The sequence below is a fragment of the Fundulus heteroclitus genome, chromosome 19 (genome assembly GCF_011125445.2).
Source record: "Fundulus heteroclitus isolate FHET01 chromosome 19, MU-UCD_Fhet_4.1, whole genome shotgun sequence".
Classification (NCBI taxonomy): domain Eukaryota; kingdom Metazoa; phylum Chordata; class Actinopteri; order Cyprinodontiformes; family Fundulidae; genus Fundulus; species Fundulus heteroclitus.
Window position 1 is genome coordinate 21,578,780 of NC_046379.1, and position 21,612 is coordinate 21,600,391.

At 44.0% G+C, this 21,612-nt stretch overlaps 2 protein-coding genes across 3 annotated transcripts in view; one reads left to right on the forward strand and one right to left on the reverse strand.

Moving 5' to 3' along the window:
- Positions 1-11,134, forward strand: part of stag1a (stromal antigen 1a) — a 61,460-nt gene extending 50,326 nt beyond the window's left edge. The window contains exons 17-32 of the mRNA XM_012875729.3: positions 1,875-1,967; positions 2,196-2,489; positions 3,472-3,542; positions 3,697-3,865; positions 4,800-4,892; positions 4,979-5,153; positions 5,239-5,378; positions 5,550-5,651; positions 5,752-5,900; positions 6,144-6,272; positions 6,366-6,568; positions 6,663-6,831; positions 6,960-7,076; positions 7,146-7,260; positions 8,635-8,715; positions 9,660-11,134. Of these exons, the coding sequence (XP_012731183.1) occupies positions 1,875-1,967; positions 2,196-2,489; positions 3,472-3,542; positions 3,697-3,865; positions 4,800-4,892; positions 4,979-5,153; positions 5,239-5,378; positions 5,550-5,651; positions 5,752-5,900; positions 6,144-6,272; positions 6,366-6,568; positions 6,663-6,831; positions 6,960-7,076; positions 7,146-7,260; positions 8,635-8,715; positions 9,660-9,683 (2,124 nt within the window). The 3' untranslated portion in view covers positions 9,684-11,134. The remainder of the gene's footprint in view (positions 1-1,874; positions 1,968-2,195; positions 2,490-3,471; positions 3,543-3,696; positions 3,866-4,799; positions 4,893-4,978; positions 5,154-5,238; positions 5,379-5,549; positions 5,652-5,751; positions 5,901-6,143; positions 6,273-6,365; positions 6,569-6,662; positions 6,832-6,959; positions 7,077-7,145; positions 7,261-8,634; positions 8,716-9,659) is intronic.
- A 2,104-nt stretch (positions 11,135-13,238) lies between these two features.
- On the reverse strand, positions 13,239-21,048 carry pccb (propionyl-CoA carboxylase subunit beta). Of its 2 annotated transcripts, XM_012875741.3 has the most exons (15): positions 20,778-21,047; positions 19,845-19,964; positions 19,672-19,740; positions 19,534-19,590; positions 19,331-19,444; positions 18,508-18,618; positions 17,171-17,279; positions 16,861-16,981; positions 15,776-15,857; positions 15,559-15,682; positions 15,365-15,472; positions 15,164-15,264; positions 14,158-14,256; positions 13,982-14,081; positions 13,239-13,899 (listed from the first exon to the last, which is right to left on the reverse strand). In XM_012875741.3, exons 1-15 carry the CDS (start codon positions 21,027-21,029, stop codon positions 13,778-13,780), a joined length of 1,689 nt encoding a protein of 562 aa, XP_012731195.2. In that variant the 5' UTR covers positions 21,030-21,047; the 3' UTR covers positions 13,239-13,777. The 2 variants fall into 2 exon arrangements, with proteins under 2 accessions (XP_012731195.2, XP_012731194.2); XM_012875740.3 differs by having other exon boundaries at positions 19,534-19,740; positions 20,778-21,048.
- Positions 21,049-21,612: the final 564 nt, after the last annotated feature.

Sequence of the window (21,612 nt, forward strand, 5' to 3'; positions counted from 1 at the left end):
AGGCTTTCCACAAGGCTGTGAGGTGTGTCGATGGTCATTTTAAGCGTTTTCTGACCAAAGTACACTGAGCCCAGTGCGTCTATGTTAAGATTCACTGATTGCGACAAAAACATCCTTGCAGGATTCAGGTGGACACAATGTCTGCTTTAGTACTGATCAACATTGATAATCTAATGCACCCCTACTCTCTTTTCTCCTATCAGTTGTCACTGAAATAATTGAATTTGGTACCAGAATTGACATGAGCAGCAGAACGTCTCGCTTTTCCACACATCTTCATTCTGACTGCTACTCGTGTTTAACCGTTTTTACTGTAGAAATGTTGCTGCCAATGCATTACAAGTCAGTAAACTCTTTGTTTCTCTCTAAAACGTGTGAATTTACACCATGACTTCAGGCTTATCCTGCTAATGATGATTACAAGCGAAGTTCAAGTAATTATTAGAGTAGTGAAGTTCTCTCTAGTTAATTCAGACGCAGGGAAACAAAGACTCGCCACATGAGCAAATAGTTGAGGCAAATCATGCAGGGGACAATGATTTATTTATGCAACAGCATGATCCACATGCATCCAATGTTAAGCACTGAGGAGGAAAAATGACAGTGAAACTTTATGCTGACAAATAAAACCACATTTTCCTCCATTGTCTAGTTGCTGTTCAGCCTTTTGGTCATTAAATGGACCGTGTTGTGTCCTCATCCCTCAGCTTGGAGGTGAAAACCACTTCCAAGCTGAGGGATGAGGACACAATTATTTTCCATTATCCTCGAGCAAAGACTGTTTTGATCAGAGTGACCATCTTTTTTTTGTGGCCGGTTAGAAATCCATCGTCTTCACCTGATAAACTTTCATGAACCTTTTCCACCACAAAGGATCATCCTGCACAGCAGAAGTGCTCGCTCTATCCTTTTCTGTGTTGCCACTAACCACCCATGCATCCATTTGACATATTCCAGCTAGAAGAAACATGTTTCTATCCCTGATTTTTGGTTTTAAACGACAGGCAGACGCTTCCTGCTGTTCCAGGCAACATGTCTGACTCTAATGGTGCTTTTTGGTCATTTCAAATGTACTTTTTGCTTAGAAAACTGGTGTAAAAGAATATATTTTTTCCTTATTTTGTTATATTCATATGTTTTTGTCTATATTTGTTGTGTCTTTACCCATATCGTTGTAATTTTACTTTTTGTACTCAGGGTTCCTGCGGATCCTTAAAAAGTCTTAAAAGGCATTGAATTCTGTAATATAAAACTAAGGCCTTAATTTCCATTAAAATGTCTTAAATCAGTCTTTCGTAGATCTTAAAATTGTAACCAGGTCATAAATAGGATTTTATTTTTGTAATCCTTACAAAACAGTAAAATAATTGACACAATTATATATATTTTTAAATTTACCGAAGTTCCGTCCCGATAGCGGAACCAATAAAAACTGTTGCGGCCGGACCATAGCTGTGAAAAAGAGTTGGCACTGATTTATAGTTTATTTTAGTAGGGAACAAAACAAAGTTTGTGAATTCAGTTCAGTAGTTGTTAAAAATGTATCTGTAATTTGTGTGTTTTTTAGCTTTCTTCCTATATGGAATGTTTTTCAAAATCTTTAACATGTCTACTGAGCCAGAAAGTAATGGTTTATGTTAAAATAATCATTTGGGTGAAGTTGTCGCAACCAGGTTTATCTTGTTTATCGTGAAGTTGGTCTTAACTTTTTATTTCAAGTGGCATTAAAAAGTCTTAAAAAGTCTTGAATTTAACTTGCCTTATGCTGTAGGAACCCTGTGTACTGTAGAAATTGAAATGAATAATGTGATCCAATAAATAAGAGGAAATGAAAGGTTAGCGTTGCTATGAGTGTTTTTATTTGTCCTTTCCAGGTCTTGACAGCTAAGGAGAGGAAAACCCAAATAGACGACAAGAATAAACTCACTGAACACTTCATCATGGCCCTTCCAATGTTATTATCCAAGGTAAGCCTTCACAGGGTCAGCAAGAGAGACGACTCAGACTAATGTTTGTCATATAAATCGCTCAAAGTCTGATTTATCTGCTCCGCAAAGGTCCAGCCGATCACCTCTCAGTAAAGTCCAATGAAACGATGTTTGTTAATTGTTCAAACACCAAGTTGTGTTGGATCCGTGTCCCTCTGAAAGCTTTACGCCTCTTAATATTTGAAACGCTGGTCTCTTCCCTCTCAGTACCAGGCGGATGCAGAGAAAGTGGCCAACCTGCTGCAGATCCCGCAGTTCTTCGACCTGGACGTGTACAGCGCCGGGCGCATGGAGAAGCACCTGGACGCCCTGCTGAAGCAGATCCGCTTAGTGGTGGAGAAGCACATCGAGACGGACGTGCTGGAGGCCTGCAGCAAAACCTACAGCATCCTCTGCTCTGAGGAGTACACCATCATGAACCGCGTGGACATCGCTCGCTCGCAGCTCATCGACGAGATGACCGACCGATTCGCTCACTCTGTGGAAGAGCTGCTGCAGGAGGTGTGATGGGGGGAGGATTAGGGGATAGTGATACTGTAATCTGTTTCTCTGTGAAAAGGAGGCATGCTTGAAAATCACGTTTGGTGGCTTTGTTGAAAAGCCGTGAAAAATACCGCCACAGATTTTAGGTAGGAGTGAAATTATAGCTCCCAGAAAAACAAATACATTTATTTTCCTCCGAAAAAAACAGCACAGCTCAATGCTTTATTTACACATCTACCAACTAGTGATGTGGCTCTGATTCTTGTAAAGCTTTGAAGTGCCGATGCCGATTTGACTTCCTGTTAAAGAACTAAGCCGTCCTGCTATGAACATTCGCTATTTGTAGGAGGAGCAGAAACGTGGCATTAATGTGTAGAAGAGCGCTTATTGACACAGGGTGTTACTTTTCAAAGACAAATTATTTATAGAGTTGACGTTTGATAAAAACCCGACTGTTTCGTACTCGGGTCGATATTGTCCTAAAAAATGAATATTGAGTTTTGGGAAAATCTGGAATTTGAAGATGGAAACTGCAAAAATAGAACCAAAACTAAGAAAATATTTCTTGAAATTAGAGTATTTTTCTTTGATTTGAGCAAGTAAATAAGGTTATTTGCCAATGGAATAAGATTTTTACGCTTAAAATAGGAACAATTCATCTCCATCATCTTATTTCAAGTGCAATATATCAAATTATCTTATTTTAGGCGTAAAAATACTCATTCCATTGGCTGATAATCTTATTTACCTGCTCAGATCAAGGAGTAATACATTAAATTTGACTTATTTTCAGTTCTCTTTATGCAGTGAAAAACATACGATAAAGCAAAGCGACTTAGCTCCAATGCGGACGTTCGCTCTCTGAGTCTGAATGAATCACGACTCCTTGTTCCTTTTCTTTAGCTTTATTCGTTTTAGTATTTTTTCAGGAAGTGCTGATGAGTGTTTTACTTTTTATTTGATTAGCATTGATTTCACTCGGGTCTTTGTTGTCATGCAGGGTGAAGAAGCTGACGACGACGACATCTATAATGTTCTGTCTACTCTTAAGCGACTCACAGCTTTCCATAAGTAAGATCTACTCACATCCATTTCTGCGTCAGTCAAACTAAGAATGGTTATTATTCACGGTTGACTCCTACAGATGTTTAAAGCCTAAAACGCTTAAAGGTCAGACGGTCTTTTTGCTTGAGCCCAAACCTCTTTGTGTCGCTTTCCCCTTCAGTGCCCATGACCTAACCAGGTGGGATTTGTTCGGGAATTGCTACCGGCTGCTGAAGGCGGGCATTGAGCAGGGCTCCATGCCGGAGCAGATCGCTGTGCAGGCCCTGCAGTGCTCTCACTACTCCATCCTGTGGCAGCTGGTGAAGATCACCGAGGGCGTCCCCAGCAAGGTGCTCGGCTCGCCTCTGGTCCCACAATCACGCTCCCTACTTAGATCTCAGGTTTACCTTTGGACAGGGGCTCAGGGTTGTACGTGAGAATGTAAGGATCGTCTAGATGACTAGTTTAACAGCTATAAGTTTATGCTGTTATTATTTCCTGCAAATGGTACAATGATTATCGACTCTACTAATTAGTGGCAGAAAGCAACTTTTCCCCACGTGTGGGAAAATGATGGATTATCGTTACTTCCATCATCAAATAACTGAATGAAAGTAAATCATGGTATAAAATAAATGTAGCACATATTTTATGTATACTAATTATATGTGCTTTTATTTACGGTTACCAGTTGTAAGAACAACCATTAATACTAGTAGTATCTAAAATTAAATCTTTTTAGTTTTTAAATGAAATGCTACTATTTAAGTGACCTGTATTACACAGTGATGTGTTATCTTCTTATCTGGAATAAAAGCAATAAATCAAACGTTTCCTGAGCCGCTGGGCTGGATATTGATCGTTCTGCGTGAGAGCAGTGAAGTCAGACATGAACCTTTCATTACATTAGTTGCGTTGTTAAAAAGGTGCTGGTGAAGGTTCTCAGTCATCCAGGTCATGGTCATTCCAAAAAAAGTAAAAAACAAAGCAACTGAACTTGTTTTCCATAGTTTGAAGACGTTTCGCTTCCTCTCCAGGAAGCTTTCTCAGCTTCCATTACTCCAGACCTTTTGAATTGAGAAAGCTTCCTGTAGAGGAAGCGAAACGTCTTCAAACTACGGAAAACAAGTCCGGTTGCTTTGTTGTTTACTTTTTTTGGAATGTTAAAAAGGAGGAACTTCCTGACTGCAGAATGGCGCTTTTTAGTGTTGTATTGATTTCTAGCTGACGTGTTTAGTGTTTCTGCCCCACTTTGCGAATGACACGGCTCTGTCTTGGACGTAGGACGACCTCCTGGCCCTCAGGAGGGTGGTGAAGTCTTTCCTCGCCGTGTGCCAGCAGTGTCTGTCCAACGTCAACACGCCGGTCAAAGAGCAGGTGAGGGAAGCGGTTCGTCCCCCCGTCTGGTCATCACGGTGTCTGGTTTGGGTCTGATTCAGGGCGGGGTATTCTCTCCCTTCTAGGCGTTCATGCTTCTCTGTGACCTGCTGATGATCTTCAGCCACCAGCTGGTCAGCGGCGGCAGAGAGGGCCTCCAGCCGCTCGTCTTCAACCCCGACAGTACCCTGCAGAACGAGCTGCTAAACTTCGTCCTGGATCACGTCTTCATCGACCAGGACGACGAAAACCAGAGCATGGGTGAGGATGACGCGGCGTAATATTCCCGCCCACGTTCGTAATGTTTTGCTTCCCCCCGCTGAGCCGTTTCCCTCCGTGTCCGCAGAGGGAGACGAAGAGGACGAGGCCAACAAGATCGAGGCTCTCCACAAAAGGAGAAATCTGCTGGCAGCTTTCTGCAAACTCATAATCTATGACATCGTGGACATGCCCGCTGCTGCCGACATCTTCAAACACTACATGAAGGTGTGTGGATCTGTATAAAACCACGTTAGGGTCATTGTTTTGTTTGTCAAAATGGGAAGTAAAAGTTAATTGATCATGTTTTCATATAAAAGGAAGCTGATTTGAGAATTTGCTGCACTAAATGATCCTTTTTCTACATGTTTTTGTTTTTGTTTCCTTTCTGTGCCTCAGTACTACAACGATTACGGTGACATCATCAAGGAAACACTCAGTAAAACGCGGCAGACGGACAAGATCCTCTGCGCTAAGACACTCATACTCAGTCTGCAGCAGGTCAGGCTCTCAAAGTCTCAGCGGCTCACCTCTCTTTTCAGATCTGCCACCACCGACTTGTCCCAAACATCAAGCATGATCCCTCTCCTTTGTGTTCCAGCTGTTCAATGAGCTCATGCAGGACCAGGGGCCCAACCTGGATCGCACGTCGTCTCACGTGAGCGGCATCAAGGAGCTGGCCCGCCGCTTCGCTCTGACCTTCGGCCTGGATCAGATCAAGACCCGAGAGGCTGTGGCGACGCTACACAAGTATGTACCGTCTGTTTTAATAGGGGGGTGACTTAGCAATGCAGCAATCAGAGTCAATCCCTTGACTCTGATTGGTGGTTCTTATGCTGTTTTAGAACCAGTAGGTCAGATCTCAAACAAACCCAGAAATCAGTGGATTGGTTTGATGAAAGCTGGATGCTAAATAGACACAGAGCTCATGAGGTGTTTGTGTTTTTCCTTGTTTCTGCTCGCTGCTAACCTTTTCACTCCTTTTCACATCAGGGATGGAATTGAGTTTGCATTTAAGTATCAAAACCCTCGAGGGTCAGAGTTTCCTCCCATCAATCTGGCCTTCCTGGAGGTCCTGAGTGAATTCTCCTCCAAGCTAATACGGCAAGACAAAAAGACGGTGTAAGTTTTCCCTCCTTTCATTTCTCTTGTTTCGACCAAAACTGAAGCCCATAGTGAGTTTAATCCTGTGTGTGTGTGACGGCGTCTCCTCAGTCACTCGTACCTGGAGAAGTTCATGTCGGAGTCCATGTCGGAGCGGCGGGAGGACGTGTGGCTGCCGCTGATCTCCTACAGGAACAGCCTGCTGACGGGCGGCGACGAGGACCACATGTCCGTCACGTCGGGCTCCAGCAGCAAGACCGGCTCGGTGCGCAGCAAGAAGGGACGGCCGCCGCTGCACAAGAAGCGCATCGAGGGTGAGCGCGCAGGCAGGCGGCGCCGTTCACGGTGCTGAGGCTAAGCTAACGGCCCCCCCCCCCCCTAACCGTAGACCTTTGGGCTCGTTTTCAGAGGAGAGCAGCGTGGAGGGCTCCTGGATGATGAGGAACGACACGCTGCAGACGCCGAGCGCGCTCCAGACTCCTCAGCTCACCTCCACCGTCCTCCGGGAGAACAGACCCGCAGAACACATGCCCGACCCGGACTCAGAGCCCGGGTCGGAGAATGACTACGTCCACAAGTGCGTTTGCTTCCTTACCGTTCATCAATAACGTAGATGATGAATTAATAACGTAGAAACTCTGCTGTTTGTAGCGGCTGCTCCTGGGCTTGTTTCAGTAGCGCTGAGTCTCTCTCTGTGTCCTGCAGTCCTCAGATGCAGATGTCGTGGCTCGGCCAGCAGAAGATGGAGGAGGTGAACAGGAAAGACCGGACGAGCATGAACTACATCAAGTCGCGCAGCAATCAGGGCGTCCGGCAGACTGTGTAAGCCCGTCTTCCTGCTTGTCCTAAGTTGAAGCGCCGGTCCTGTCTAAGCGGCCTTTTCTCCTCCAGCCGCGGCTTGATGGAGGACGACGCAGAGCCCATCTTTGAAGACGTGATGATGTCGTCGCGGGGCCAGCTGGAGGACATGAACGAGGAGTTTGAAGATACCATGGTGATCGACCTGGTCAGTGAACGCGACTCGTTTGGGTCGCTTTCGCCCCGGAGCGGCTCATAGCCAGGTGTAAACAGGACTTTTTGTCCTGGACAGACCTGTGAAATAAGCTGGTCTGCATTAAACAGGGTTCCCACGGCTCCTTGAAATTCTTGAAAGTTTGAGAATCTGAAAAAATAAATTCAAGGCCCTTGAAAGTTCTTGAAAACAGCCAAAAAACACCTTGTCCTTGAAAGTCCTTGAATGTTTTTGTGGGGTTGAAAGTTCGCATGGATGACGACTCATGTGTCATTATTTTACTGCCATACGATCTTTTAAAATTATGTTGATTCTGCAGACTTTTAATTTGCAAAAGTACGTTCGCTCTTCTTCGTTAGTTGGTAGGCTACGGTTTAGGCCTACGTTCGTCCAATAGGTTACATTCACGCAGTGTTGCCAACTCAGCGACTTTGTCGCTATATTTAGCGACTTTTCAGAGTCAAAGTCAAAAACTAGCTTAATCAAAGATGAAAGTAAGTGAAACAAAATTATATAATTCTGAACATCTCAATGCTGCATGTTTTTCCATAAAATTCCATGAAACAGTAGGCTAATGTACATCTTATATGTAATGTAGTATGGTATAGCCATGTACTGTGGATATAATTGTAGGCTATATTAATATGATCGATATCAATGTAGGCTATAAATTAAGTCCACTTTCTTGCATTGCTTCTGACCCAACAACTTCTATGCCGTTTAGTCTTTTATTGAATTTGCATTGTATTAAAATATGATAACCTATTCAGTGGTCACAGTAGGTAAATGCCGCCACCTGTGGTCCTTGAATTTGAGGAAATTGGCCCTTGAAAGTCCTTGAAAGGTCCTTGAATTTGACGTTCACCAAGGTGTGGGAACCCTGATTAAATAACTCCTGATTATGGAGAAGAGTTTACCCTTCAGGCTGATTTTACACGGATCTGAGACTGGTCTGGATCCGATCCATGAACAGCGTTGACTAGCTTTACTTTTAATTAAACCAAACATCTGCAGACAGATGGGTCTCTAAGCCATTTAGAAGTCCTTAGTTTGACTCCAAATATTAATGTGATGCTATTAGGTGAGAAAAATGGGTTTGCTTTGTAAAGCAGTAAATTAAAGTAATGAAGAAAGAAAAGCGTGGGGAATACCTGATCTCATAAGGCCCCATTAAAACTCTTCCTCTCTGTTATTTGTTTGTTTCCTTCAGCTTCATAAACCAGCTTTGCTGCTGTACCAGCACACTTTACCGAGGTGTTGCTGTTTACCTTAAATTTGTTACTTTTTTAGAAAAACTAATAAAATCTTGTCCCTGATTTTACCATTAAGGAACTCCAGAAATAATCAAGTTTTTTTTTTTCTTCCCAGCCGCCATCAAGGAACAGACGTGAAAGAGCCGAATTAAGACCAGACTTCTTCGACTCTGCAGCAATGATAGAAGATGAGTCGGTATGTTTTATTTCATTTTTATTTAAACAACTTGTGCAGAATTAAATTCATTTACTTCATTTAAAGTGATAGGCTGGGACAGTTTTTACTGAAGTTGGTCAATAGCTGAGCTGTTAATTTCTGACTTCAGGTCACACATTTCTGACCAATATGTAGGGAAATATAAAAGTTGTCTCTTTTTTTTTTTTTTTTTTTTTACTTTGGTGGCCATGAGTGTTGTTAATTGTTGTGTAATGTTTATATTTCATTTAGTTTTGAATGCTGCCATCATGAAGAAAAAAAGGCCCAAATAAAAAGCTTAATTACTGTACCAACAAACAGAACAGAAATTATAAAAACAATAAGTTTTGGATTCATAAAATGTGGAATAATTATATTTTATTTTCTATTTTTTAAGTTATTTTCTTATTTCTTACCTAATATTTTCCCAATATGTACCAAATGCATATTTTATACATTTGTTATGACAATATGCTTTATAATAGTTTTTAGTTATTTTAATAGCTGTTTATTCTGTATAATTTATTGGTATTAAAGTAGAATTTCTGATCATGATATTATCTTTTCCATGTTGCACAATATAATTAATCAGTTCAGAAAATAATTGCATGATATTTGGCATAAATTAGATTACTTTAGGAAAATAAAAATGAAGGGAGGAAAAAAAATTAAGTGGGGGGAAAAAAATCAAGGATTGGGAAAAAAACAGTCAGTTGATAAATGACTAAAATCTGAAGGACAAATAAGATAAATGGCCATTAACTCAGAAATAATTTTTTACTCAGGAATTTTATTTATTTATATTTAATTTCATAGATCTAGAGCCATTTTTTATCTAATGTTATCTTTGTTGGCATAAGAATTACTCTGGCAGCTTTGATTTTTATTTTATTTTTATTTTTCTGTAATCCTCACGCTGTCTCGATTGCATGTCTGTCCTCCAGGGATTCACCATGCCCATGTTCTGATCCGGAACGTGTCCGAACCACGAGTCCAGCTTCCTGACGAGGAGTAAACTGAAGAGAGGGGGTGGTCCGGGACGGCTCAACCCGGACCACCCAACAATCAAATTCTGTCTTAAAGTGTTAAAGTATGTCTATCTTTCTCTGAGACACGATGGAAGGAGGTTCGTCAAGTGGATCGGCGCCGGCTGGAGCCCATCTGGAAGAGAGGGTCCACTCCGTTCCCCCTGCGTCACGCAGACCGGAGGCTCTGCAGTCAGAATTAGTCGAGAACTTCGTCCCATTCGTGTTTTTTCCCTCCTCTTCCTCTGCAGCCTGTCGGTTTAGCTCTCGGTAGTGGTCGTCCCGATGGCGCTCTGGCTTTTAAACCCCGCGGCCGGCCCAGTTTTTACAGAACCCCGCCCCCTTTTTGATGTTGCACTTCAGTCCTTCTGGTTGGATCAAACGTAAACAGGATGTCCCTCCTAAACGTTCCCCTTCTTCGCTGTTAATCACTGGCCTCTCGCCCGCTGTCTGCTCGCCATCTCTTGTGCGTGGTGTGTGACCTGTGTGTGTGTGTGTGTGTGTGTGTGTGTGTGTGTGTGTGTGTGAAGTATCAGTGTTGGTGACGGCCGAGTAGCGACACACCTAAACAAGAGATCAACAGCTCCCAGCTGACCCAGAGGACGCTAACGCGCCGACCCGAGCGTATCGAGGCTCGTTTGACTGTGAGGAGCGAAGAAAATCCCCCCCGCTGTCTCACACACTCTCTAAATAACAGCTTTTTGAAGTAAAAAACGTTTTAAAAAAAATATAATAAACATATTTTCAACTCGGTAGCTTTAGTACTAAAGTTTTAAATCAAGTGTGTTTTGTCTGTTTGTACAGTTTTTTTGTTTTTTTTTCTTGAATACGTATCATGTTTGTTGCCAAATTGTGGCCTACATACTTAAAGTATATTCCACCCCCCTCCCCCCCACCTCACCTGTAAAGGCGGTTAACATGGAAACCAGCTTCTAGGCGCTGTATCGTCTGATTGTAATTAACACCCGAGCATCGCAGCAGAAAATATCTGTGCCCGTTCCATCATCCCAACAGGTCAAAAACGAGCCGCTTTCCTTCCTTTGTTTTTCTTTTTGCACCCGCATTCAGTGTTAATGGATCCGAGATGTTCTAGATTCTGTTGTTGATCATCGTTCATATCCAGTGCAGTGATGGATCTTTTTGTCTGGCAGATGTGTGTTTTCTTTTTTTTGAATGTGTTCTGAATGTTCTCAGCCATACCTTTACTCGCCCTCTTTTGGGTCAACAATCACTTTTCAACCGGTTTCGCTGTATATATCAAGAGACGATTGGATCTTTTTTCTGCCGTGCAGTTGACATCAGTTGTCCTAACATACTCTAAAAGCCTGTTTTTTTTTTCTGTGATCTTAAATTCTTTTTAATAAAATAAAATCTGTAATCAGTTTATGAACGAATGTGTTCGTCTTGAGGGTTTTATTTTTAATTATTATTGCCTCGGCGTTTGAACTTCAGGCTTGAAATCAAATGCGACCAACCTGTCAAGTTTAAACGTTTACCACAGAAAAACAAACTGAAGTCCATGGAAACACTGGAGGAGCTGCAGATCCACAGCTGACAGGGAAGCTATAATGCACGCCTAAAATCAGACTTCCATTAAAGAGTGGCGAGAAGAAAGCTTCTGTTGAAGCCTCGTGGTACTGTACTCCACAGTACCACGAGGCAGCAATATCACACATGCATGAGTGCTTGCTTCTCTGTACTGGTAGCTTGCTTTCCAAGCCGCCCCCCCCCCCCCCCCCCCCCCCCCCCCCCCCGCAGCCTCTAGCTCTGGAGTGTCAAACATACGGCCCGCGGGCCGCATCTGGCCTGCCGAACAATTTAGTCCAGCCCTGTGGCTAAATGCATTATCATTATTTAAAAAATAATAAATTTTTTTTTTTCCAGTGTCCTATGTGGCAATAAAAATTGTTGTCTTAATGCCAAAAAGAGCTCATCAGATTTGACTTTCACAAGTGGAGCAGTACTGCTTTTGCCATAGTGCTCCGCTTGATTTATGAATGTGAAAAGTTTTATTATGATTCATGCGGGGAATATCTCAAATGGTATGGACACTACAATGGGAAGGTAGGGGAGGAAAGGAAGAACAAGAAGAAAAAAACAAAAGGTGAAAGAAAGAGGAGATAAAAGGAAGAGAATGATAAAACAATTATATAAAAAAAAACATGTACTTCGTTTAATTGAAAATATGCAGTTCATAATTTGTCCACGGGGGGTGCTGTGTTTTAATTAGATCAAGCTTCAGGTGTGGAAAAATTAAAATCATTTCTTAATTTTTGTCTGTTTGATGTATTTTGTCATGCAGGACAGTGTTTTTAAGTTCCAAAAAATGTGAAAAAATGTTTTTTCAACATTGTATAATCACGGTGATCTGTTCTTATTCATAATACACAAGTAAATGTTTAACTGAGTAAAAGTATTGTTGAAATTGCACATACTTTTCTTAAAAAAGCTGAGATTATTCATAATACATTGTGTAAAAGTGAAATTCATATAATATAAAAATCAACAACAAGTCCACTTTTATTAGTTCTATTTAATCTTGCAATGAGTTTACTCGTGTGGCCCTCTTGAGATCAGATTAAGCTGAATACGGCCCCTAAACCAAAATGAGTTTGACACCCCTGCTCTAGCGGTTGTCAGTTTGAGGGTGTAGTACCGACCGGCCTGTGATTGGCTACTTTTCAGGAAATCCCACCTCCAGACAGATGCGTTCTTCATATATGCCTGCCATCTTGGAAAGGTTGCCTGCCGCACTAATCTGTTTGGCAGTCGCAATACAGTATCTAGCAACATGGGCATTTATTGCGCGTGTTTCCTTTTGGCAGAAATGTAACTCCATATAAACTTGCAAATGTGGCATGCAGGAGAAAACCCTGCCGCTTTAAACACACCATCCCCACAGTGAAGCGTGGTGGCAGCATCATGCTTTGGGAATGCTTTCCTTTAGCCAGGACTAACTGGTCAGAAGTTGCAGCTAGGAATGGTGCAACACCCGAGTTAACAGTGTTCCAGATAGGGAAGGCTGGGTTCCCAATTAAAAACTACAGGATTCCAATATGGCGACGGCCAGGAAAGCTGCTCTTTTCTACGTAGTACCTCTTACTAACATTGTTTAAAGCTATATCTTCCACATGTAAGAACCACTTTTAATTTGTTCAGTTCAGAGTTGCTGCCCCTACATGTAACATTGATTTAAGACGCACTCTTACAACTGTCTTGTAAAATATATATATTTTTTTCATCACTCCTTATTGCTGCTGATGTGAGGAGCTGCCATAGTGGATCTGCCAATCGGCCATAAGAAATCTCCCAGACTTTCTGTGGGGGAAGTCCGACTTTTATGGCTGTTCCCAGTTGATTCTCCTGATCGAATATTGGTCATTTATTCCACATCCCTCACTTAGAAATGTGACTATTACTATTATAACTGTCTACAGCTGTTCAGCAAAAGAAAAGAACATCTCTACAAAGTCTTGGAAAATGAGATTAGACAGAAAATATTGGTAAATGATTTATTTTACAGAGGGCGCCAGAGAGAGAGAAGGCACAGTTTGGACTTTGATGGCATAAATGAAACAATCGTCCGTGGATTTTCAAAGAAAAACCAAACTAAATACAGTACATTGACACAAACACTGTAGTGGACAAGAAAACAGTTTTCATATTTATTGCTAAAGCTGACATCGTCTCTGGGTACAGTTTTGTAAAACAAAATAAAAAGTTGATGATGGCCCATATGGCTCCTGCTGACGTGACTTTCATGTGATTCATTTAATTGTTCGATGGGTTTAATTGATCCAAACCTTGAATATCAATAACTTCCTGATTTTTAGTCACAAAGGTGGCACCAAATCCAAAGGTGAGTGAGATAAAAAGTAACCGAACGAAGGGAAGAGACGGTATCTTGATGCTTTCAGTGGAGTGGTACACGCACAGTCTGCTTAGCAGGCTTCTTAGGGAACCCCTACAGTTCATCTAAACGCAGACAGGACAGCCGTTTTCCCATAATGCCGCTGGGCAGCCCGGCTGGGAGGGATTCACAGAGGAATGTTGGCGTGCTTCTTCCACGGATTGACCTGCTTCTTGCTGGCCAGCACCTCCAGGTCGCTGCAGATCTTCCTGCGGGTGGTCGAGGGCTCGATGATGTCGTCGACGAAGCCTGGAGAGAGACGGAGAGCGCACCGTAAAACGCGGTAAGCCGGAGATCAAGAGGCCGCGTGTTTAGCAGACGGCAGATCTACCTCTGACGGCGGCCGGGAAGGGGTTGGCAAACTTCTCCACGTATTCAGCCTCCGCCTCCGCCTGGTTTTCCTTTCCTCTGAAGATGATCTGAACGGCACCCTGTGAGGAACAGAAAGCAGTGAGTAGACGAGAAAAAAAAACACCTAAAAAGGACAGATGACCAATGTTTTTATACCTTGGCACCCATGACGGCAACTTCAGCCGTTGGCCAGGCGTAATTCACGTCTCCCCTTAAGTGCTTGGAGCTCATTACATCGTAGGCTCCTCCGTAAGCCTGAAATGGAGGCAAAGACACAACGCTGAGGCTAAAAACGACAACATTCAGGTCTTCTAACCATATTTTTGCCTCATAATTAATAACTTATCCTATATCAGGCGTTTTTTGATAGTATACAGACAGGTTCATCGTGAATTTTGAAAATGGAACCTAGAAAACCACGGCTGGACGAACAAGTGAAAATGGAAGGGGGAAAAAAAAGGGACAAACGGCTGGACAGGAAGACGGGTGGAAAGAAAAAACAAACGGGAATCGCCAGACGGACGACAGGATGGACAGATGAAGACAAAGCGGACGGATGGACAAATAGATGGACACGAGGTCGGTAAGAAAAACAGACGCACGCACGATAATCTGACGGACCACTGGCTGGACAAACAGCGGCAAACGGAGGGAACGATAAAACACAAAGATGGACTGAAGAACAAACTGATGGACAGATGGAAGGACAAAAGGTTGAATCTTTTAGACAATGCAGCACGCTCTAAAGTCTAGAAATCCAACCGTTTTTTTTTTTCTTCTAAAGTCTGCTTTGTTTCCCCCGACATAACCTGATAAATATTCAGATCAGATTCCAGACTTTTCCAGTCTGAGATTCAGATTCAGATTCACTTTATTAGCCATTTGCAGTTTTACCTGCGTTGGAAAAAAAATTGCAAGTAGCTCAGAGTGCAAAAGCAACGTAAACACATCAGAGGACACAACATAGAAAACAGACAAACAAAGCCACATGAAGCCTCAATATTAAAAGTGCTCCATATAAAAATGCTGTACAATAAAATCCATTGTACAATCCGGGAACCTTCACAGGAATCTCTTGGATTAGCAGCTCCGTCCGCTGGTTTTATTCCCTCCACCCAGAGCTGCTCCCTGCACCTGCACGACAGACTCTGCAACCACACACCTTTCTGGTGATGACGGTTATTTTAGGCACCGTGGCCTCCGCGTAGGCGTACAGCAGCTTGGCCCCGTGTCTGATGATGCCTCCGTACTCCTGAGCCGTACCTGGCGGGGGGAACAAGTTAAACGGGTTGTCTCAACGTCTCCATTCACTGACGTCTCCCACCCGAGCCGGCCCGTTTCCCAACGCGGTTCGGCGGCATACCTGGCAGAAACCCGGGCACGTCCACGAACGTGATGATGGGAATGTTGAAGGCGTCGCAGAAGCGAACAAAGCGGGCTCCTTTCACCGAGGAGTTGATGTCCAAACAGCCTAAAGAGGAAGACGGGCACGTCACGCTCTGAAGAATCAAAACGATCCAGCTAGCTTCAAGCTTTCCCGCTAAGTTTCCCGCTCACCAGAAGCCACTTTGGGCTGATTGCCCACAATCCCCACCGTGCGGCCGTTCATTCTGGCAAATCCGACCACGATGTTCTTGGCGTAGTTGGGCATGATCTCGAAGAAGTCCCTCTCGTCCACTATCTGGAACAGATAGCGAGAGGCTTTTACGTGCCAGTTTGTGTCGGTGTGTGTCGGTGTGTGTTGGTGTGTGTCAGTGTGCGGCTGTGCACGTACTGCGTGGATGATGTCCAACATGTCGTAGGCTTTCGTTGACTCAAACGGGACGATGGTGTCTAACGATTTCACCAGACGGTCACTGTAAAGAGAGAAAGTGTCTTATAATCGCCCCTCCCAAAAGCGTCCCCGCAGCATGACACTGCCACCGCCGTTCACTAGGAGGACGGCGTGTTCGGGCTGAGGGGACGCTGGAATCGTGACATTTTTACTTGAAGCCATCAGTTATCTCCAGGCCCCTTCGGGGTTTTCTTGCAACAATAAAGAAGGGAGTGTATTTTTTTCCCCCCATAAAGCACATTTAAAAAAACAAAAACAAATAAAAAGCGGGAAGAAGATAAACAAAAGTAAAATAAAATGGGGTCAAAATACTAGAATAGATACAATAAAATTATACATTAAAAAAAAAAGTATAGGGACCAGGTATCGTGGCGTGTAGATGACATTAATATACTTCGTCACGATTAAACGTCTGAAGCGGCACAGTGCCCCCTGTGGTTGGTACCACTGAGCTATATAATACACTGGAGTGCTGATTTTGCCGAAAAACTGAAGTCACTGGCCGCCATCTTGCTCCTCCCTACTCTCACAGAATCCCATAGAATTTGGTTGCAACAACAAGCAGTTTTCTTGCTGAGTGAAAACGTTTCACAGGTAATTCTACAGTCAGTGGATGTACTAACACTATCAACTACTAGGAAATTAGGTGCTGAAATATTTTACATGTTATTTATATTATATTCATGCTAAAATGCTAAATATTTCAGCACATGACTTTCTCAGTACTTGATAGTTTTAGAACATAACATAAAAGTATACGGCATTTGACATTTTAAAAGTTTTAAGCCCCCCCTTGAACATGAGAAAATCCTCGTTATTCGATGCTGTAGCGCACATATTCCCTAGTTACTGGAGGAAAATAGGGAGTACCAATATGGCGGCTGGTGGCTTCAAAGCGACTCGTTTTAACAGCGGGCGATTAGCACTCTAGTGTATAATATAGCTCAGTGGTTGGTACATGCAGCACGCCAAAACCAGACTCCTTTCACGCCAATGAAGCACCGTGCTGCTTCACGCGACCTTACCTGGGGTCGTGGCATTCCCTGACGGGCGCTGGATCCTGATTACTCAGTGGAAGGAAGTTGAAGAACTCGCGTAGGTTCAGCAAAGCCTCCACGTCGTTCTCAAAAGCGCGGTGAGCCACACCTGACAACAGAAACTGCTTTAATTGAAGTTCTGCTGAAACAGGAATCCAGGGATACACTTTTTTTATTCCATCCAATTTTTAGAACCTTTTAGAACCTGCATTCAACAAAACGTGACCACAGCAGTCCGACAGTGAGAGCCGGCTGCTGCAGACAAACCTTCACCCGTCCGAAGAGCCGAGAAACTGACCAGAAACGGTGGTGTGAGTCTTGGCCCCACCGAGCTCCTCCTGCGTCACGTCTTCGTTGGTCACGGACTTCACCACGTCGGGCCCCGTGATGAACAGGTACGACGTGTCCTACTCGCGGGCACAAAACAGGCGGCTCAGACAAACGCCACAGACTCCAGGGATCAACAAGGCGCTTTGACTGCTGGCAGCTGACATACACTATAAGCACACTCATCGTGGGCACCGGCGTCATCCGTTTGGGCAAGGCAAATTTATTTATATAGCACAATGCAGTACAAAGACAATGCAAATGCAATGATTAAAATATAGCAAAATAAAACAGAATAAAAGCAAGTTGGAATAAAATGTAGATAGAAAAAAAGTTCTACTGCTCTAGTTTCAGTTAACTAGAACACTTTAACTAGAACAGTCAAAGGCAATCCTAAACAAATGTGTTTTTAATCTTGATTTAAAGGAACTCAGGTTTTCCACATCTTTACAGTTTTCTGGGAGTTTGTTCCAGATAAGTGGAGCATAGGAACAAAATGCTGCTTCTCCGTGTTTGGTTCTGGTTCTAGGTATGTAAAGTAGGCTGGAGCCAGAAGACCTGAGTGGTCTGGATGGTTGATACACTGATAACAAGTCTGTGATGTATTTAGGTGCTAAGGCATTTAGGGATTTATAGACTAACAGAAGTATTTTAAAGTCTATTCTCTGAGATACAGGCAGCCAGTGTAAGGACTTTAGAACTGGGGTGATGTGCTCTACTTTCTTAGTCTTAGTGAGGACGCGGGGTCTTTAATGGGGTCTTTGATGATGCAGACTGATCTTTTGTCAGGGTGGAATCGTCATAAAACTCCAAAAAAAATGTATTTCTATTTTTTGTTAAATGTGTTATCAGACATATTTCCAACAGGCCACTTCTTCTGGGTTTGGCCGTTCCGAGACCGGTTTTGATGCACGTGTGGGACCGTTGTCCTGATGGAACACCCAACTGTGTCCAAGTTTCAACCATCCGACCTAAACTTGGCCCCTCAGAGGAAAGCAGCTTGGTTACCTGACAGGGTTCTGACCAACTAATGAGGCCCTGCTCTGAAACAGACACACCCGACAAAAACTCACACGCCCGCATGCTTGAGCCAAACGCCTTCTGCCGAAAACTTTTATGGTGCCATTTTGCCTTTTGGCCGCACCCGACAGAAAGCATGGTCGGAGGAGTCGAACCTTCCACCAGCTGTAAAAGCACGGCGGTGGCGGCATCATCATCCATGTTTAGGCTGCCAAAGATTCAGACGCCTTGATGCGACACCCACGACGAGTTGCGTGCGATCTCCTCTGTGTGTGAGCAGCCTCGTACCTTGACCATGAAGGTGAAATCTGTGAGGGCCGGGGAGTACACGGCCCCTCCTGCACAGGGGCCCATGATGAGGGAGATCTGAGGGACGACTCCTGAAGCCAAAACGTTCCTCTGCGAAAGGAGAGCACATGGTTTGTCGCCTCGTGAACCAACGGAAAGACTCGGGAGTTTCCTCCTGCTGCGGAGGAAGAGCTTGAAGCAGGAGCGACGGAAAGAAACAGAATAAAACCCAAAAAGTGCGGCGCGCAGTGGCGCCACCAAGGGGTGGCCTGGGGTGGCCATGCCCCCCATGCCATATCTTGGCCACCCCACTGGCCAGTGTAAATTGTAGGCAGGCACTCTTCTTGATCTTCTATCACACTTTTATTTGTATCTGCCCGTATCTACTTTCCCCTAGTAACTGCTTGGTTTTCCAATAAATGAATAAATGTATACCTAAATATAATTACACAATAAAAAGGAATTGTTGTTCAACTCAAAATGTTAACTGTACTGTTATTGGTCTATGCACATTAGATCATTAAAAATAAGAAAACATTAATGACCAAAAGATATTAGTAGGCGTTTACTTAAGTATTTAAAATAATTTTCTATTATTAGTCCTAAGGCAGCTTTACTACAACAGTAGAATAAAATACTGAAATTATGGCTTTTAGTTTCCGTGCCACCCCAAGAGTTTAATTGGCTCCATCTGGCCACCCCTATGAAACATTTCTGGAGGCGCTACTGGCGGTGCGAGGAAGTGGAAATGTTCTCGGGAGCGGTTTCTCCTGCGACTCTGACCGTGAAGCAAACGGAGAACACCCAGAGAGGCCTCACGCACCAGAAATATGTCGGCATATCCGGCCAGGGACTCCACGCCCTCCTGGATCCGAGCTCCTCCAGAGTCGTTCAGTCCGATCACAGGAGCCCCGACCGTCATGGCCTGATCCATGACCTGGGCGCCCAAAGCCGACGGGACAAAGGTTATAACTAACACGCCAGAATGCACCAGAAATGAGTGTATTAATGGGATGTTTTGACTACCTTGCAGATCTTCTGTGCATGAGCTCCAGACAAGCTGCCCCCGAACACGGTGAAGTCCTGAAACAAAGCAGAGAGGGTGTAAATCACAGAGCGTGGAACGCGTCCGCCGCTTTCTGCTCGAAGGCCCGCCGTCAGTACCTGGCTGAACACGTACACCAGCCTGCCGTTGATCCTGCCGCGGCCCGTCACGACGCTGTCGCCAGGAAACTAAAGCGGGGAAAAAGGCACCGTGCGGTTAAAAGCTGAATCCTCTCCTGGCTTGTTGGCTTTGCAGTTCCCCCCCCCCCTCCACCGGGGCGCTACCCCGTTACCTTGTTGCTGTCCTGCTCCATGCCAAAGTCAGAGCAGCGGTGTTCCACAAACATGTCCGTCTCCACGAACGACTCTGCGTCCAGCAGGAGCTCCACTCGTTCCCTGGCTGTCAGCTTGCCCTGCGGCACAGGAGCACAACGTCGGCCAAGAGTACCTCAACCTCTTGCAGCCCCTCCATAAAGGCCAGAGTTCAGGAGCTCCCCTCTCAACAGATTCCTCCACCTGAGCTGCGGATCTCTGCGGCTCCTCCACAGCTGCCATGAGCCTGGACCCGTTGCGAGGCTCTAACTTCAACTGAAATTAAACACTGACGGACTCTACTAATCAGGCGACCTCTCCAGGCCGTTGTTTTGGCTAGATTTTATTTAGTGGCACCGGACTCAAGAGGGCTGAATACAAACAAACGCACCAGACTTTTCCCGTTTTAATTTGAGAAAAAAAAAAAGGATGGAAAATCGTTTATTATTTTCGTTTTACTTCACAGGTACATGTGGGTTGTGTTGTTCTATCATATAAAATCGCAGTAACCGACCGCATTTTCTTCTGGATTTCCCCTTTAGCAAAAAAAAAAGTGATGGGGAGAATTAATACTTCTACGTATACCGCGGTAATAACCTGATATGATTATACATTAATACATGCATGTCACCGTGCATTAATAACAACAGATGTCTGTGTGCATCGTGTAAAGAGGATTGTTGAACTATTAACTTCCAAGGTGACAATCCTCACGTTTGATTTTTACAAGAAAGTATTAGAGCAACTTATTTTCTTCCCCCCTCTCTAAGCAGCAATCAACGCAACCACTTGAGCCGCAGGCGTTCCTTATCCCACCAGCTGCCCCGGTCAGGTTCTCTCTGAAGGTCCGTGTGCGCGTAAACCAGACGGTAAGCACGAAGAATGGGACCTGGGAGCGTGTTTGCTGACTTTACCCTCTTGTGTTGTGCATCTATTCTCTTCTGACCTCCCCCGATCAGCGCCGCCTTCCGTTTCTGTTCGATCCTCTCCCTCACGGACAGGTGGCTGACCGAGTACCGGCGACAGTCCGGCGGGAGAGGGGTCTGTGGTGAGGCCGCCGCTGCAGCTGCTGCGCCATATTTGATGTGCGCTAAACTCCTGAAGGAGACCCTCAAACCGCTGAACAGCCCGCAACTGCTACGAGCCACACTGAAGGCCGCCATCATGCCTGTGCGTGGACTGTGACGAGAGCGGCACCAAGAAGGAGAGGCAGGGATTTTAGCCAATGGCGCGCTGATGGTTGGGTTCCGATAGCCAATCAGAAACCCCGAAGTCCCACCGGCACTGAGTGGGCGGGGTTTAAGCAAAGACTTTTGAAAGCAGATCGTCAGCTTTGAATGACAAGTCAAAAGGTGAAAATGCTTTTTTTTTTTAAATGCAGATTATTATGGTTATGTATTCTTATGAGATATTGAAGAAAATACGCTTATTGTTATTTTTGTTGTAATTAATCTGTCACGTTAGATTTTTTTTTCTTACTTTTCAGAGTCAGTTGATGTTTTGATTATCGGATTTATTATTTTCCTTTTATAAGAAACCATTCATGAAAAACAAACAAACAAAAAACAAGAGTTGAAAATATAATTTATTGAATTGAAATGTTGTCAGTTTTTTTTAACAATCCTACAGGTACGTATTTCTGTGATCATATTTTTGTATATATCGGGGCCGCTGTTTAATAGAAATAGACCCCTCCTGTAAAACAAAATGTCCGTCGGTCTTGAGCCCAATAATATGATGCTTTTCCTT